The sequence below is a fragment of the Phasianus colchicus genome, chromosome 1, assembly GCF_987193195.1.
Source record: "Phasianus colchicus chromosome 1, bPhaCol1.hap1.1, whole genome shotgun sequence".
NCBI lineage: Eukaryota > Metazoa > Chordata > Aves > Galliformes > Phasianidae > Phasianus > Phasianus colchicus.
Window position 1 is genome coordinate 69,493,214 of NC_143436.1, and position 15,444 is coordinate 69,508,657.

The following is a 15,444-nucleotide window of genomic DNA, read 5'->3' on the forward strand; positions in this document are numbered from 1 at the left end:
CCTCGCCGCCGCCCATTGGCTCTCCGCAGCTGCCAATTAATGCCTCTTCCTTGTCGCTGACTGGAAAAGGCGGCGGAGGGAGCGGGGTGGGGGGGCATTGGGGCGCGCACCCCGGTGGACGCCCACGACCGTTAGCGCCCCGCGCCGCAGGGATGTCGCGGGGCAGCGGTCGGAGAGCGGCTGGGAGGTTTTAACGCCCGGGAGCGATGAAGGCTTCGCTTTCCCTCCCTCTCCCAGGGCGGGCTCCCTGAGGAACGCGGTGCCCGCTGGCACCGCCGTGCGGCACAGGCGGTGGCTTTGCTGCCCGGCTCCCGACCTGCTCGGGGGGACCGCGGAGCGCCAGCCCGAGTTGGCCAAGGGCAGGGCAGCCTCTGCCGTAGCGCTGATGTGGCCGAGGCACGCAGGGCCGCGCCGCACCTGAGCGCTATCTCGGGGAGATCTGATATTCGGCCCTCGCCTATCTGCTAGGCTATTTGTTTTAGACGGGATTAGTTCAGGTTCCAGGCGGATGCCGTCGCGGTAACCTTGTTTCGTCCCTTCGTTCCCTGGCAGCTTCAGGGTTTGCCTCCCGTCGGCCCTTCCCGGTGCCGCTCTGGCTCCCCGCCGTCCCGGGGCGGCCCGCTTGGGGACGGCGTGCGCTCCGGGTCAGCGGGCAGAGCTGCGCTGCAGCCCTGACACTGCTATCGTCCTCCTGACCGCCCGTCGCACGCTAGGCTGCGCGCACCGGCCCGAACGCCAAGGCTTCATCTATTCTTTCACTAAGCGGATGACTCATTAACTTAAGGACTTGTAGGAATTTAGGGAATTTCGATTAGCCCGGTAGGAGTGTGTGAGCACAGCGTTGGGGTAAGGTTTACCTGTCCTCAATAGCTTGGTTTGAGTGGCAGCTAGCGATACCGTGAGCTTTGGTCAGGCTGTTAAGCTTTCAAACGTGATTTTTTTCTCCCCTCCTAAATCTCCCCTTATTCTCTGTCCTATGTTGAAAGTTAACATTTCAGGTTGGTGGGAAGGTATCTTGAAATTCAGTCTTGTTTCCTCTCTACTTTCTGCCAACAGACCTATCCATGTTTTTTTGCACAATCTTTCTCATTAAACATGAGAGGGAGTTTTGCATAAACCAGCTCTCCTTGCAGGAGATTACAACCAATACATACAATCATAAATACCCCTCTTTCTGCACAGATACGAACCAAGCTTCCGTTTTGCCTAAAGCATTGTCAAAGCTGGAAGCCCTCCCCTTCCAGAACACTTAGACTTTATTCAGCCTCAACATCAAAACAGTCATTCATCTATTTGTATGGTGAAATAATGCTCAAACTTGTTCAACGGTTTAAGGGAACAGGAATTCAGGGTAAGTCATAGCTCCTTCTTTGGCACAACCAAGTTCATGGTGTGATGAAAGGGCATTCCACTTTGTCAGAGGATAGAAATTCAGCCTGGAACTGGTGGAAGATAGGAAAAACTCTGCTCCACATACAAGTGATTGGATACTGACTCGTACCCTAAGCTCACTTTGCTGTGCAGGAAGCCACTGCCAATCACATGCATGCTACCAGCTGTGAACAATCAGCATATTTTAGACGAGTGTGGAGTCAGCAATTAAATTCCACAAGTGTAGATATTCAGGCCCTTAGTCTGGCAGCAAGAAATCAGAAATAAGGAAAACAGATCCTTTGTCTTCAAGTTGTGTGTACATGCATGAGTTTCCTCAGCCTTGCTTATAAAATCACACAGAATCAGAGAACGGCCCAGGTTGGAAGGGACTTCAAGGATCATGAATCTCCAACCCTCCTGCCACATGCAGGGCCACCAACCTCCCCATTTATTACTAGACCAGGCTGCCCAGGGCCCCATCCAATCTGGCCTTGAACACCTCCAGGGATGGGGCATCTACAGCCTCTCTGGGCAGCCTGTTCCAGCACCTCACCACTCTCTCTGTAAAGAATTTCCCCCTGACATCCAACCTAAATCTTCCCTCCTTCAACTTAAAACCTTTTCCCCTTGTCCTGCTGTTATCTACCCATTTCAAAGAGTATCTCCCATCCTGTTTATAGGCTCCCTTTATATACTGAAAGACTGCAATGAGGTCACCCTGCAGCCTTATACATTTCACTTATGTATAAATACGCATATAAACATATGCACATATATATGTACATATTTGTATACATATCTATATACAGACATACTATCTATATACATACATACACATATATAGTTATAACAAATATAGCCCTCAGTCGCACTGCAAAGGCAACAGCTATTTTGGGATTCATCTTCACACGGGATTTGCACTGATTCTGCCTTCCTAAGGAACGGAGGGTGAACAGAAATGAATAACATACAAAGCATTTACTAGCAGGATTCAGACTTTAATACAGCTTGAGAAATAACTTTTCAGTTAAGCATCTTTATAAATTCTATAAAATTATCGTTTTAAAGACAAAAAGTAAAAGCAGATTAATTAGAAAAAGAATATTCACCAAAAGATAATTTGCTTGAACATTTAAGATTTGAAGGATCCTTGAGGCACCACTTTAGGGAAAACCATTTTCAAGCAGCTGAATACTGTCCTCTGGGTACAAAACATTTCCCATGCTTTTTACATTCAGTTGAAAAAATTGCTTAGACACTTTTGGAACCAAATAAGAAAATAACGACAACTTTAAGAATACAATTTTTAACTGTAAAATTATTACCCCTTTTCCAAGTGTATCATTTGAAACAGTTAACAAAATATTATCAAAGTTGTCATAGTCTACATTTTGGATCAATGTTATTGATCTTCCCAAGTGTTACATGTTACCTCCATACCTGAAGGCAGAAATTGTCTGCACTAGAATTAATACACACATTGCTGCTCGATTTGATTCATTTCTGATGGTAGTACAGTTTAATGCATGTATACATACATACATACATACAGGCTCGAGGCCACATGCACTGCATACATGCACTTAAAAAACTGCTTGGAGGAAAATATCTCAGTGGTTGGTGAACTACTGTTTTTCCAATTTATAATTTACATTTTATCTTTATGAATAGTCAATCATTATTTACTTTCTTGAAGTGAATTAAACCAGATTAACGGTCTAATTATATCTACCACCAGTCATGCAACCTCCCAGCATGATGACACTATGATGATGCCATAAATAACTTAATGATACCGTGAATCATACTTTTAACATGATATTATTCATCTTGATTTTAGCATTTTCAAATTTTTTTTTCCATAAATATTAAAATTAAGTTGTTCTTTGGATGCTTTCAGTTTGTGACTTCCTGAGAAAGACTGTCTCCACCCTCTATCTTAGAAGAAAGGCTAACAGTTTACATAGCCCTACTGGTGGGCATGCAGTTTTGACCGCAAGGGACAGGACAGGAAGTTTTCTGAAAATAAATAAGTACATAAATAAATAAATAGATAAATAAATAAATAATCCTCCCTTCTTTTAGATGAGTATCCCACGGTTATTTTTATTTTTAACACAGTCTATTTTTAAATATGCTTTTTGTGTCCTCTGCTGTCCTCAGAAATTTCATGTATCCTTTTAAGTACTAACATTTTTCTCTTAGATTCCCTCAGAGCAAATTTGATTGCTCTTTCTTGGCTCTCACTGTAACATTTTGGCATTCTCTTCGGCATTTTTATTTCTAGCTAAAAAAATCCCAAGTGTTACATGTTTACAGTTTAAAACCTAAATTAAACCCTGAACCATATTTTGATTCCAAATGTACTCCCATTAATGGTTATATATGCCAATCAATGTCATGGAATTTCAGAATATTAAATTTAATTCCACTCAATTAATTAATTTTACTGTTTAACTGCCCAGTTTTCATCAAATACAAATCGTCTCACAGAAGAAAAGCTCATTTGAAACATCCTTTATTATCTCCTTGCTTTCCACATTCATTTCTTTAACCAGTTTCATACTGTCCTAACTTTTCTATTTCACAACAGTTGCCAATGATTACCTCAAGTGTGAATGATATGCTTTTCAGGAGGTACAAAATTTGTGATTAATTAAAAGCATAGAGGACTCTGTCAATGATAGGGGATCCCACTATGTTATCAAAACAATTGGAAAAGACCTGCCTGTGGACTACTCCAAGTTTGGTGAGTTTCTTGAAGCTCGCCTAAGCTCTGACAGCAAATTTTTAAAAATATTTTTAGAAAGTATTAAATAATTTAAAAAAAAATCAACAGCCAAAAGTCTAGCACAAGCAACTTCCTACTATTCAGTAAAAACAAACACTCTTTCCAAGACAGCCATTTATCTTCCTATTTCCTCTTAATAATCAAGAATTTTACCAAAATTATGACCAAAGTCAGCTTTTCTCGGCTCTACACGTTTATTTGCTGCAAGAAATACAGGAACAAAGTTATTTCTTTGTTAAGGAACGCTAGAGGTTAGCAGAGCTAGCTGTGGACAGTAGTGTTATATTGTGATACCCACATACCAGATGGCACAGCGTGCTTCCCACTGAACTGAGGGATTGAGTGAGCTATTTTAATAAGGCAGGCACAGAATGAAAGTTACCTTCTGGTTATAGTTGCACATACATAAACTGAACAGTAACTACTTTGGACACAGCATCAGTTTATACTGACAGAATAAAGCTCCTTCCTTGATGACAGATAAATGAGCTCTGCCTGACACATTCTCCTGCTGAAGTGCAGCACTATATATCTTCTGTGAAACATCTATTGTTTTGCTGCATTTACAGCAGGAAGCGAATCCGGACAGGGACATTTTAGGCAGAAGTCCTATTGTAAAGCCAACAGCAACAAAATAGCTTTAGGGATAATACTGTTTCTTCTATTCTAGTTAAGTTCCTAAAACCACATAAAGAAGCTATTCTGTGGGAATCTTATTAATGCCGTCCATGTCAAAGAATTAATAGGGAGAAAGGTTAGTGCCCGGGAAGCAAACCCCAGTATTCAACTCCAGCAATAAGCTCCTTCTACACTGATGTCATTATAACAACTCCCATAGTTGTTTAGAGCTGGTCTATTTAATTCTTCATACAATACTGCCGTTATACCAGAGATCACTTAAACATATGAACTGCAAGACTTAGAAGCACATTTATTGTAGCTTTGCCCAGCCAGTTAGTATGTTAGGCAAAGTGAGAACTTTGGAGGACTTTTATTTCTCATTTATTTTGCTCCAATGAGACCCAAAACAATTTCTTTATCTTAAAGTCAAATGTGCATTGAATATGATTGGCCTAGGGCCAAGGTTAGTTGCTCAGAACCCATTAAACCCATTTAATCCCCACCAAACAGAGGTAAAACAGCCTTTTCTCTTTTGGAAATTTAGACTCCAGCAAAAAGAGCCTCCTTACATTCAAATGAAGGTATCTACACAACATTTAACATCTCGTAACACACATGTTAACATCACACCTTACCTTAAACTTTACTTAACTCCCTTCAAATCCTATAGTAGACATTCTACATGTGGCTTACACATCTGACTAATGACCTCAGTTTCAACTGACAGATGCTACACATAGGCTGTTATCAGTTCACACACCACTTTGTAGCATTATTTCTGCCCTGCTATTGCAGTAGATTTCGTTAAGGAGCACTGGAGAGAAATGTTCAGCAACAAAATCTTGAATATGAGATAAAATTTTCCTTTCTGGTTTCTCCTTCTCACCAAAAGGAAAATTTCACCTTTATCTTTTTAGGCCACGCACAAACATCTCATGGCACGGTGTTCACTACCCTTCTATCCCTGAAAGCTATGACTGCTTTTGCTTCCTTCTCATCCCCTCGTCTCATAGCATGCAGACAAGTTGTTTCATGCACAGAGCAAACTCTCAGCTACCACAGAAAACATTTCTTTCCTTACTCAAATTCCAATGAAGAAGCAATGTATTTTTCAACCAATCGTTCAGAGGAAAATAGATATTACATAATGTAGGTTCCTACTTTTTATTTTCAGAAGAACATTCTACTTATCTATAGGAGGAGACTTCAACTTCTTTATAAAAAAGGAAGACTTCCAGCTTGCTTCCAGTTGTTTTTTTGCTCGCTTGCTACTGATAATGAGAAAGGCACTATTAATCATCTATTTAACGTCATTTCAGTCTTGTTCCCTAAGACTTCTTTTGCATACCCAGTTTTTTCAATGTATTAAAAGTGATAACATAGTTAAGTCTTCGAACTTCAACCTCTGCAAAAAGCCTGTTGGAAAAGAGCCTGCTATTTCTAATCACTAGTCCATTGTGTTTAAAAAGAGAATGGGGTGAGATCAGGAAGAGAGGGTCACTATGTCTGCAGTCTCTTTGACTTCTTGCTCTTTAAAGAACGCTGCGTTATCAAAACCATGTTTGTGTCTGCAGTATAAATTACCAATATTGGTTAAAGATACAACTGTGTAAAATGCTATATCAATATTTGAAATTTATATTCTAGTTTTTTATTACTACATAGTGAAAGTTTCATATCAGAACTGTTGTTTTTTCCCTCTCCGATTAGTAACGTTACTGTTTTGATATTGAGATAGTGATGATAATCTTTGAAATATCTAACAGACATTTCATCCTCACATAAGGTATTTGAAATCTGCTTTCCCACTACTCCAAGTGGCAAGAGAGAAGCATTTGCCAGTTCCAAATCGATAGCTCTGCTGCAAAAATATTGTCTGTATAAAGTACTGCTCTTGAAATGTGTGAATGAAATAGAAGCGAGATAGAAATCCTTATTTTCTGAAAGCAGTAGTAAGACTTCAATATGATAATGATTGCTCTGAAGTCAGGACTGAAAGGAATTCGCTATTATACTGATTAATTAAAATGCAAGCTCAAATGAGTTGGCTCTTTCCAAGCCATTAGAAACCTTCTATCAATTAAATGAGAATATTCAATATCAGTAAAATATTAAGTACCTATTCGGTATGTCTTGCCAATGCCTGTTCTCGAGGCCATGATTCAACTCATCAGCTAGTTGCAATGACACCACTACTGCCAACACAGAGTACCACATACACATGAGTTTGGAAGAACAACATTATTTTAAAATTATAACCAGTTTTGGTTCACTGTGAAATCACAAGTACACAGTTCTCTAAAGCCTTCTACACCAATAAATGCCAATAACCTGGACTTGTTCTTACTTTCATGCTAAGCTTTTTCCCAAAAGGCAGACTGCAAGTCCTGCAGCTAGCTTAGTATATAATGCTTCTGCACACTTAAAAAGCTATAGTACAGTTGACTTTTTCAGCAGAATCAGCATTTTTCAATATACCTCTTCCCTATAGAGCCCCACCAGTGTAGGCTGCACAAACAGGAAAAAGATAAAGGGGAAGAATAATCATTCTATTGTAGCCTCACTTGCAAGCACTGCTGTTATAACAAGACCACAGTAACATCCTTTGCACAGGCTATTAGAGAAATGAGTTAAAAGCAGTGAAAATTAAAGTGAGAGAAAGCTGTTTTCCTTCTATCCAAGCATCCCTGTTCCATTACCTGTAAGAAATACAACCATACTACAGAATTCTACAGCCTATTATTTCATAAGGTTGTCAACTTGTTACATGCTTTGTAGTAACAGACAATTTGGGCAAAAGCAGGAAATGTCTAAGTATCATGTCATTAACACAACACAATATCTGACTGTACATCTACTTATGAGTGGCTTACCTGCCAAGGTTCAAGTACTGAAGCAAAAAACTCAGGTTCAAGAATTAAAGAATGAAACACACCAAATCTAACAGCTATGAGACCTGGGATTTAGAAGAGCTTCACTGCCATGCAATAATTTTAACTTACTTCATGCGTCAAGTTGAATATGCTTTTGTAAAGGCCAGTGAGAAGATTCATTAAGTCTAATGACCAGGCAGTCAGCTATATTCTGGTCTTTATTTCAAAGAAATAGTCAAGATTAATAAAGACAAAAATTATTCTTGGAGTGACCAATTTAGTCCATGTATTTCATTCTTTTTTGCAAGGATGAATCCCAGATCATGTCTAAGGGCATCGGGAGAGCCTAAGTTTACAATGCAGGCACTTACGCAGCCCTGCCACAGAAAGGTGAAAAGCACCCTGCTGTGACAGACAGAAATTGAGTATTGCTGCATTAGTGATATCCAGATTAGAATTTATTACAGGTGCATGGATATTTGTAACTTTAAGCCTCCTTTTGTCTTTCTGTCCATAACACTTCACCATCAAAGAAAAAAAAAATAAAGGGGGAGGGGAATGAGAAGAGAGAAAAATGATGAGAAAAGATTATCAGAACTGCACATCCAGACATTATTATAAGTAACAGCTCAACAACTGGAGGAAATGAGAGTGAAAGTAGCCACTGATGGACCCAACTAGTTATTTCATATACTATGCTGTTAGAAGACCAAAATACCTATTTTTAACTTTTGCTCTATACATTTTGGTATCTAATCATCACAACTCTTGATATCAGAGCTAGAAATAGTTTATCACATGCAACAATATTTTTGGGGCAGTACATACAAAATATACAGAAAGACACAGAAGTACTTACATGTGTAGATACATGAAGAAATTCTAGTGCAAGTAAAGATTTACAGCCAATTTACAGCCATTCTCAAGCAGTGAGATTTATTACAGTGTTAGATGTTCTGTCTTATTTTCCAAAGACAAATTACCTTGCAATAAAAACTAATGGCTAGCCCGATAATGCATCAACATACTACCTGAAACATCCCCTGTTTACATGAAACTCTCTACTTTTAAAGAATTATCACCTCAAAAATATCTAAAGGCAGAACAAAAAAACAAAACAAAAACACCAAAAACAAACAAACAAAAAACCCTGCATGTAAAGATTTACTTTTCAAGTACCTAGGCTGCTTTAATTGACAGTAATCTCACCTCCATACCCTGCTGTTTTCTCTTGTTAGTTGTTTTTTTTTTCCTAGCAAGAAGCTGAACCACCATTGAGACAATATCGATGCTCATCACTACCACTCTTTCCCATTATTTGTATCTCTTTTATTATAAGAATGCAGACACAAGCTACTTGCGAAAATAAATTATAGAAGACTTGTTGCTCTGTATATCAGAACATGTATTCTTAAAAGTCATCTTTATAAAGAAACCTCATGATAATTACTGGCTTCTCCAACAGTCTGAACAGAGATGCTTCTAAAAATTTGTTGCTTTCAGAGAACTACAAGCTTAAATATTCTTGTATTAAATTAATTACATAAATTATACATTTTAAATATATTTACACACGCATGTGTATAATTATTATAATTGGCAAGTCAGTGCATGTATTATAAAGATCCTGGTTTTGGAGTGCTCATTTCACTTATTTTCAAAGGCTGTATTGTTTTCTTTGATTGTTTCCCTCATACAACACGGCAAAATAGAGAAATCTGTTCATGAACTCATTTTTTCATGATGCTGTCCTACCAACTCAGCAGCTGTTCTGCTTAATCACTATTTCCAGGTGGTTAGTACAGGCTTTCCTGAATCTCTCCCACGATTTCCTTTTGTTCCAGTGGATTGCCCAGAACGACTTCGCAAGTCACGATCAGAACCATCGCTTTGCGCCATCTCCTCATCATATCTAAAGAAGACAGAAGACAATACAGACCAACTGAAACATCCTCAGCTAGTTTTTGTAAGAGACAGACTGCTTGGTAGCTTTGGTTCAATTACAGAGTTTGTGAAATTTCATGCTTGTGAAATTTCATGTCTACTTCTGCCCTTCTCAATATTGCTCTTACACAGCAGAGCAGGAACATCAGAGTGCTGGCACTTTAATCCAATCTTAAGCTATTGCTTCAAGCAGGGGATTGCTAACTGCAGTGTTAGAAAACTCCATTGTTGCAACACTGAGTGAGTAGGAAAAAAATGAGCTGAACAAACAACAGTGTGCTTAACCAAATGCATTTGATGACGTGCATTTTGTAACACTTAACCACAGTGGCAAGTAGTTCTTTAAATATCTAAGCCCATTAGAGTCTCAGATAACCTCAGTATATACTTACTTCTCAGTTGCTGTGCAAATTAGAAACAGACATTGACTACAGATGCTTATGTATGATTATCAAAAGATAATACTACAATATTTTGTAGAGCATTCATAATATATGATTAGTTATACTCTTGTACAAGAATGTTACATGGTAGCTGCAAATACATTAAAAATTAATTTATAATCCAGCCAACATATTTAATTGTCTTTACTAATATCTAGAAAGAGTGTAAGATTGGCATAAAATACTGGGCTATGTACATAACCACATTCTTTATATACTAAACAGCTGCACCATTAGGGTTTGAGAACCTAACTGAGCCTTTTCTCAGTAAGTATGTGAAACTGTAATCAATATGGTCACGACAACAGTGTTCCTCTGCATGAGATCAATCCTAGACTAATACTTCAGATACTTCAATGTAAAAATGCCTGTTGATTTTCCCTTTAATAATACTGAATTTGGTAATTAAAAATTATCTGGTACTACATTATTATTATTATTACATCTAAGATCTACAAGACTCAAATACCATCAATTTTGTGAATGTAAGGGTAATAACTATTTGATGCAAGTTTTGTATGTTTAACTACAGTCTATATATTGCACTTAATACAATTAAGACTGCTACACATGCAGAAGCTGCTGGAAGCTCAGTACACGCAAGGGTTTATCAGACAAATAAGATTCCCTGAGAAAGCAAAGGACACACTCCCACCTCCAAAGCTGCTAATACAGCCTCAAAAAATGAAGTGGTATCCTTGTGTCTGTTCTACATGGGAGAATAAAGTTTGCCTTATCGCTTTGGTCTACGTTACACATTAAAAGAAGTGAGATGACTGAAAAACATTTGCAGTTATACAAAACAATACTAAAACTTACAAGACTTCATAATTGCCAAGAACCTCTTTAGGTGGAGATTTATTCCATTTACAGTCTGGAATTTCCCCATTAGGCACAGCAATGTTAAGTGTGTCATTAATGAGATTGTACTTCAAGATGCGATCATTAGCAGTACTGGAAGTAAGAGAAGGGGAAGCATTAACCTACAAAAAAAAAAGAATCATTTTTTATGAGTGGTATAGTTCTCTAAACAGCATGTGTGATGACTATGTATTATTTGAGCAATCAAGAATCAGCGTCTCAAAGCACATCTTTCACTTCCTCAGATGTTGAAAGGAATCCCCCATTGGAATTTTTTTTTCTTAAACTTAAAACTGAAGTGTCTGCAGCGTCAGCCTGAAGATTTTTCTTTAAGTTACCCAGGGTCAAGCAGAAAAGCCAGACATTTTTGTTTAGTTTTCTAAGCTTCTATGGATACCAAAACCATAAATTTCAGTGCCTGGTTCACTCCAATGTTTGTTACACAAAGGAATCTGTTGGTTTCTTCTAGTTAAATAGCTTTTATTCATGTTCTTAATTCAAGTTTTTCCCTTTTGAATTGTGAGCTGAAGAAACACATATGCTCCATGTCTCTATTCAAAACACTCAATTGCATATTATTTTTTTTAGTGAGGGCTAAAGCTGGGGTTAGTTTAACGTATCTCTTGCATTCCACATTTGTTATGGGGAAACAGTACCACAACAATAAACAGCTTTGATCTTCCACTTCAATAAGATTGAGAAAAAAGATGTTTAGATAGAATTTACACTGAACATACAGATCCAAATTTGATATACTAAATTCTTTTTACAAAAGAAGCCTTCCAAACATCCCAATTATTTTAAGTGTTACTCCCCATGGAGTTATCTTTTTCTAGCTACTCATAGAGTATCTAACAGGACTGCTAACATTCAGGTGGCCTCTGAAGTCTAATTACATGGATGCATGGATTTAGAAGACAAAACTGAAAGCCACAAACAAAAAGACAAAAGAAATCAAAATTTTAAAAAGCACATGCTAGCTTGGTCATCACAAGGTCTATTTTACTTTCTAATGTTTTGCCTAATCCACTTACTGGAGGAATAAAAGACAAAGCTTCAAAACAGAAACGACTACATGTAAATCTACTTGGTTTTATATTGTGAAAGAAAATCAGTGGGAAGTTATTTCTGTATTTTGTGTGACTTTACCTCAATTAGCCACGGCTTAAGCTTGTCATCAATGATAATGTCATATCCATAGCACTCAAAGCAGTGTTTATCATTATTCATTACAGGCTAGAAAAGACAAAAGTATATGTTAAAACCGACAACTTCCTAAGTAACCTGATTACACACTTTCTTGGCTGGAAGTCATGTGATTACAAATCATTTACAACATAAGCTAACATAACACTAAAATACATATGCTAACATTACTCTAGTGTAAACTTAAAAATAATTTCAGGACTCTTTTTCTCCTCAAGCTCTTGGTAAATATTTCAATATTAATGACTGCATTAATGCCAAGTACCAAATTGCATTAGTATTCTATCATGTTTCCAGTTTTAAAATAAAAGCGTTCTCATATTTTGCAGAAGTAGTAAGAATATTTACAGCCTGCACATACCCAGAGAAATCAGGACATTTTAAAATGTACATAACAGAGCTTCACATAATCATGAATGATTTATGCTTCAGAGATAGAAGACTTATTCATGGACATTTCCTTCGTTGCAGAAATTTGAGGTCAAACAATTACCAGACACTTTTTAAATCTACAGTTAGTTCAAGTCATCTGTGATCTTGAAAGCCAACAGAGACCAAGGATCAAGTTGTGCTTAGAAGCACACTCTCTGGAGAGTCAGTTTTCCAGCCTCTGCGAAGGATTTACAGCATGCATGCCAGGACTTTTATATAAATCTCATCAGATCTTTTAAAGAAACCTTTGTAACAGGTTAGCGAGATGGTTTCCCCTAGACTAATAATGAAAGCTTTTCAGTTCCTTAGGGAGTGAAAGAGGGAAAGGAGGAATGAGCATCTCTCGTTACATTTGCCATTCTCTGACAGACAGAGAAGTACTGAAGTTGATCAAAACATTTTGTCCTCTATTTTCTCAAAACTTTTTCTCCTAAGCTTCTGCTAACAATTGGATTAAATCCCTTTTCCTCTCATATCTGGTTTTAAAAGTGATTGCATAGCAGAGGCCGAGCTGAGCCATGCTTTCCCACCTCCCATTGATCCTAGCTTCACGACCTTGTCCCTCTTTCTTGTGCTGCTTCTGGCATCCATCTGATCCTTCAGTCAGGTGATTCAGCTTATTACAGTAGCAGAATACTAACCCATCAATAAAATAAGTAATTTTCATTTGGAAGAATGAGCTGATTCATCTCGAAATGGTGCCAGGACCAGCCCAAGAGAGATGACAAGACCACGCACTTGAGAACAGGCCGTTCTTGGCAGCAGAAAACTCTTCCGTTACCCATGCTGACCCATGGCATGGTACCTGCTCTTTAACATAATCATGGGATATGATCCAAGCTAGAAAGTCACTCAAGCAGAAAACTATTATAAAGAAAAAAAAAAAGATAACATTTCATGGATAACTACATGACCCGTATAGCAGAGCTGAAAATAAGCTATGCAAATCTGCTAAGCTAATACCCTTCAACATTTTGTGCAATAAGTTGTTCTCCATAGCTATTTTTAATTTGACACATTATTGCTGAAATGACATCACGGCCTTGGTAGATCTCAATACTATTCACAAGGGCTGTACCTAGTGATATTAATTAGTTCAAAGGACCCTCAAGGAGACAGATTCATTCAGCTCTTCAGCATGCTCACCCACACAAGATTCAAATTCACTCAGCTCAGACAAATCAGCAGATCACTGAATTGCAGAAATTGGCATCAGTGTTGTCACTCAAAAAGCAGGAAATAAATTTCAGGGTTTTTTGGTGGCAAACTCACTTTCACTGTTACGAAAATCCTGCAGCCATGATGTTGTCACCAACAGCATTCTAGGCACAGTACTCACCGCGACAGCCTTCAGCGACTGCACGATTATCCAGTGAATTTCATCAAATAATTTGTTTGTAACTTCCTTTCCACGGGTGCTTTCTAGATACAGGCGCAAGTTACTCACTGTCCACTTGCCTCCATGGATATGATTGTAATCATCCTGGAGAGTCAAGGAATTAAGTCAGTCTTTAAGATTCTGAAGTTGCTCAGCAGTTTTGTTCCATTCACATAAAGAGCCCACTTCTACCTGCATGCAAATATTGCCTTAAAAATGAACTTAGCAAATGTTTTTACTGTTTTACATATTTATGAAGTCTTCTGCTTTAAACTGCCCTCTACACAAATGACCATTTGTATTACAGCTGCAAGCATTATATGACACAGCACAAATCAAACAATAAATCTCAACTTAAAGGACTTGTCTTTTCAGGAAATAGACAACTATTATATACTCTTAATGGTGCAACTGACAACAGCTGCAATCATGAAGACATTGAAATAACACCTGAATTACCTTTAAATATTGTTTTCTTAGGTAATTCAGTATTTAAGGTAGAAAACACATTAAGTACTACTGAAACAGAATAGGGGAAAAAAGGAGGTTACTTTATATTTGTCTTTTCAGAGGCAATCAATGCCCTGCAATATATTCTCTTTAAATGGAAAGGCAAAAGCAAGGTGAAGGTATTTTTACTGATGGAAAGACACCCTCATTTCTCAAATAGCTCACAGGACAAACATTTTGTCCCTTTTTGAACATTCTCCTCAGAGTGTTTCTAAGAGTTAATGACTCTATACCTGCTAAATCATAAAACACGGAATGCCTACAGTAGGATAAGTTGTCAGAAGAATCAAACCTTTCATCCTCCAAAATAAGGTCAAAGAAACCTCTCATCAATTTTTAGAGGTTTTTGTTTGTTTCCTACAACTTCCCCCCACAGTAAATTTGATAGACAAATAAAGATCTGAAACATGGCTCTCAGGACTCGTTCCATGGAAAAAGTGTCTTAAGATCACAGATTCCAGAAAGGGGACAGAGATCAACTTTTCAACCCTCTTTGCATTTCAAAATAAGTACTCAAAATCAAAATAGATTGCAAACGGACAGAGCTGTGCACAATCACAGCTGTGTAGACAAAAATACCAAAACAAAGAAGAATATTGCAGGCAACATGGCATATTACTAACTAAAAACAATGAAGTAGAAGAATCACTTTTGCTTTGCTTGCATTACACACACAGTGAACAACTAAGTACAATTATATTTTCTAGCAGAAACATTACAATGGGCACATTTAATCCTCCTTTCTTTTCTTTAACCTTTCCCTCTCCCTGATACAACATTATAAGCTTTTCAATTTGTTGATGCTTTCCCATGAGCTTGTGTGGTACAGACACAGTGGAACTCCAGAGTTCACGCAGAGTTTAGGGTAGAGTTGAATGGCTAGAACCTAAAAGATTTTCCAGACCTTATCATAATTTTGATAAATCACTTGACAGTTCAAATTAGGTTATTCTAAACTGTACAGCTGCCTCCAAAGTTGCAGACAAGTTTTAAATGGAAGACGAAAGGCTG

The 15,444-nt window shown here is 37.9% G+C and overlaps 1 protein-coding gene across 4 annotated transcripts in view; it reads right to left on the bottom strand.

The window, feature by feature from the left end:
* Window positions 1-48: 48 nt before the first annotated feature.
* Window positions 49-15,444, bottom strand: part of TTLL1 (TTL family tubulin polyglutamylase complex subunit L1) — a 31,984-nt gene continuing 16,588 nt past the window's right edge. For all 4 annotated transcript variants that reach the window (XM_090146927.1, XM_090146925.1, XM_031597207.2 and 1 more), the window contains 4 exons: window positions 13,885-14,028; window positions 12,057-12,143; window positions 10,866-11,029; window positions 49-9,571 (listed from right to left, as the gene is read on the bottom strand). In XM_090146927.1, the coding sequence (XP_090003053.1) occupies window positions 9,442-9,571; window positions 10,866-11,029; window positions 12,057-12,143; window positions 13,885-14,028 (525 nt within the window). In that variant the 3' untranslated portion in view covers window positions 49-9,441. The remainder of the gene's footprint in view (window positions 9,572-10,865; window positions 11,030-12,056; window positions 12,144-13,884; window positions 14,029-15,444) is intronic.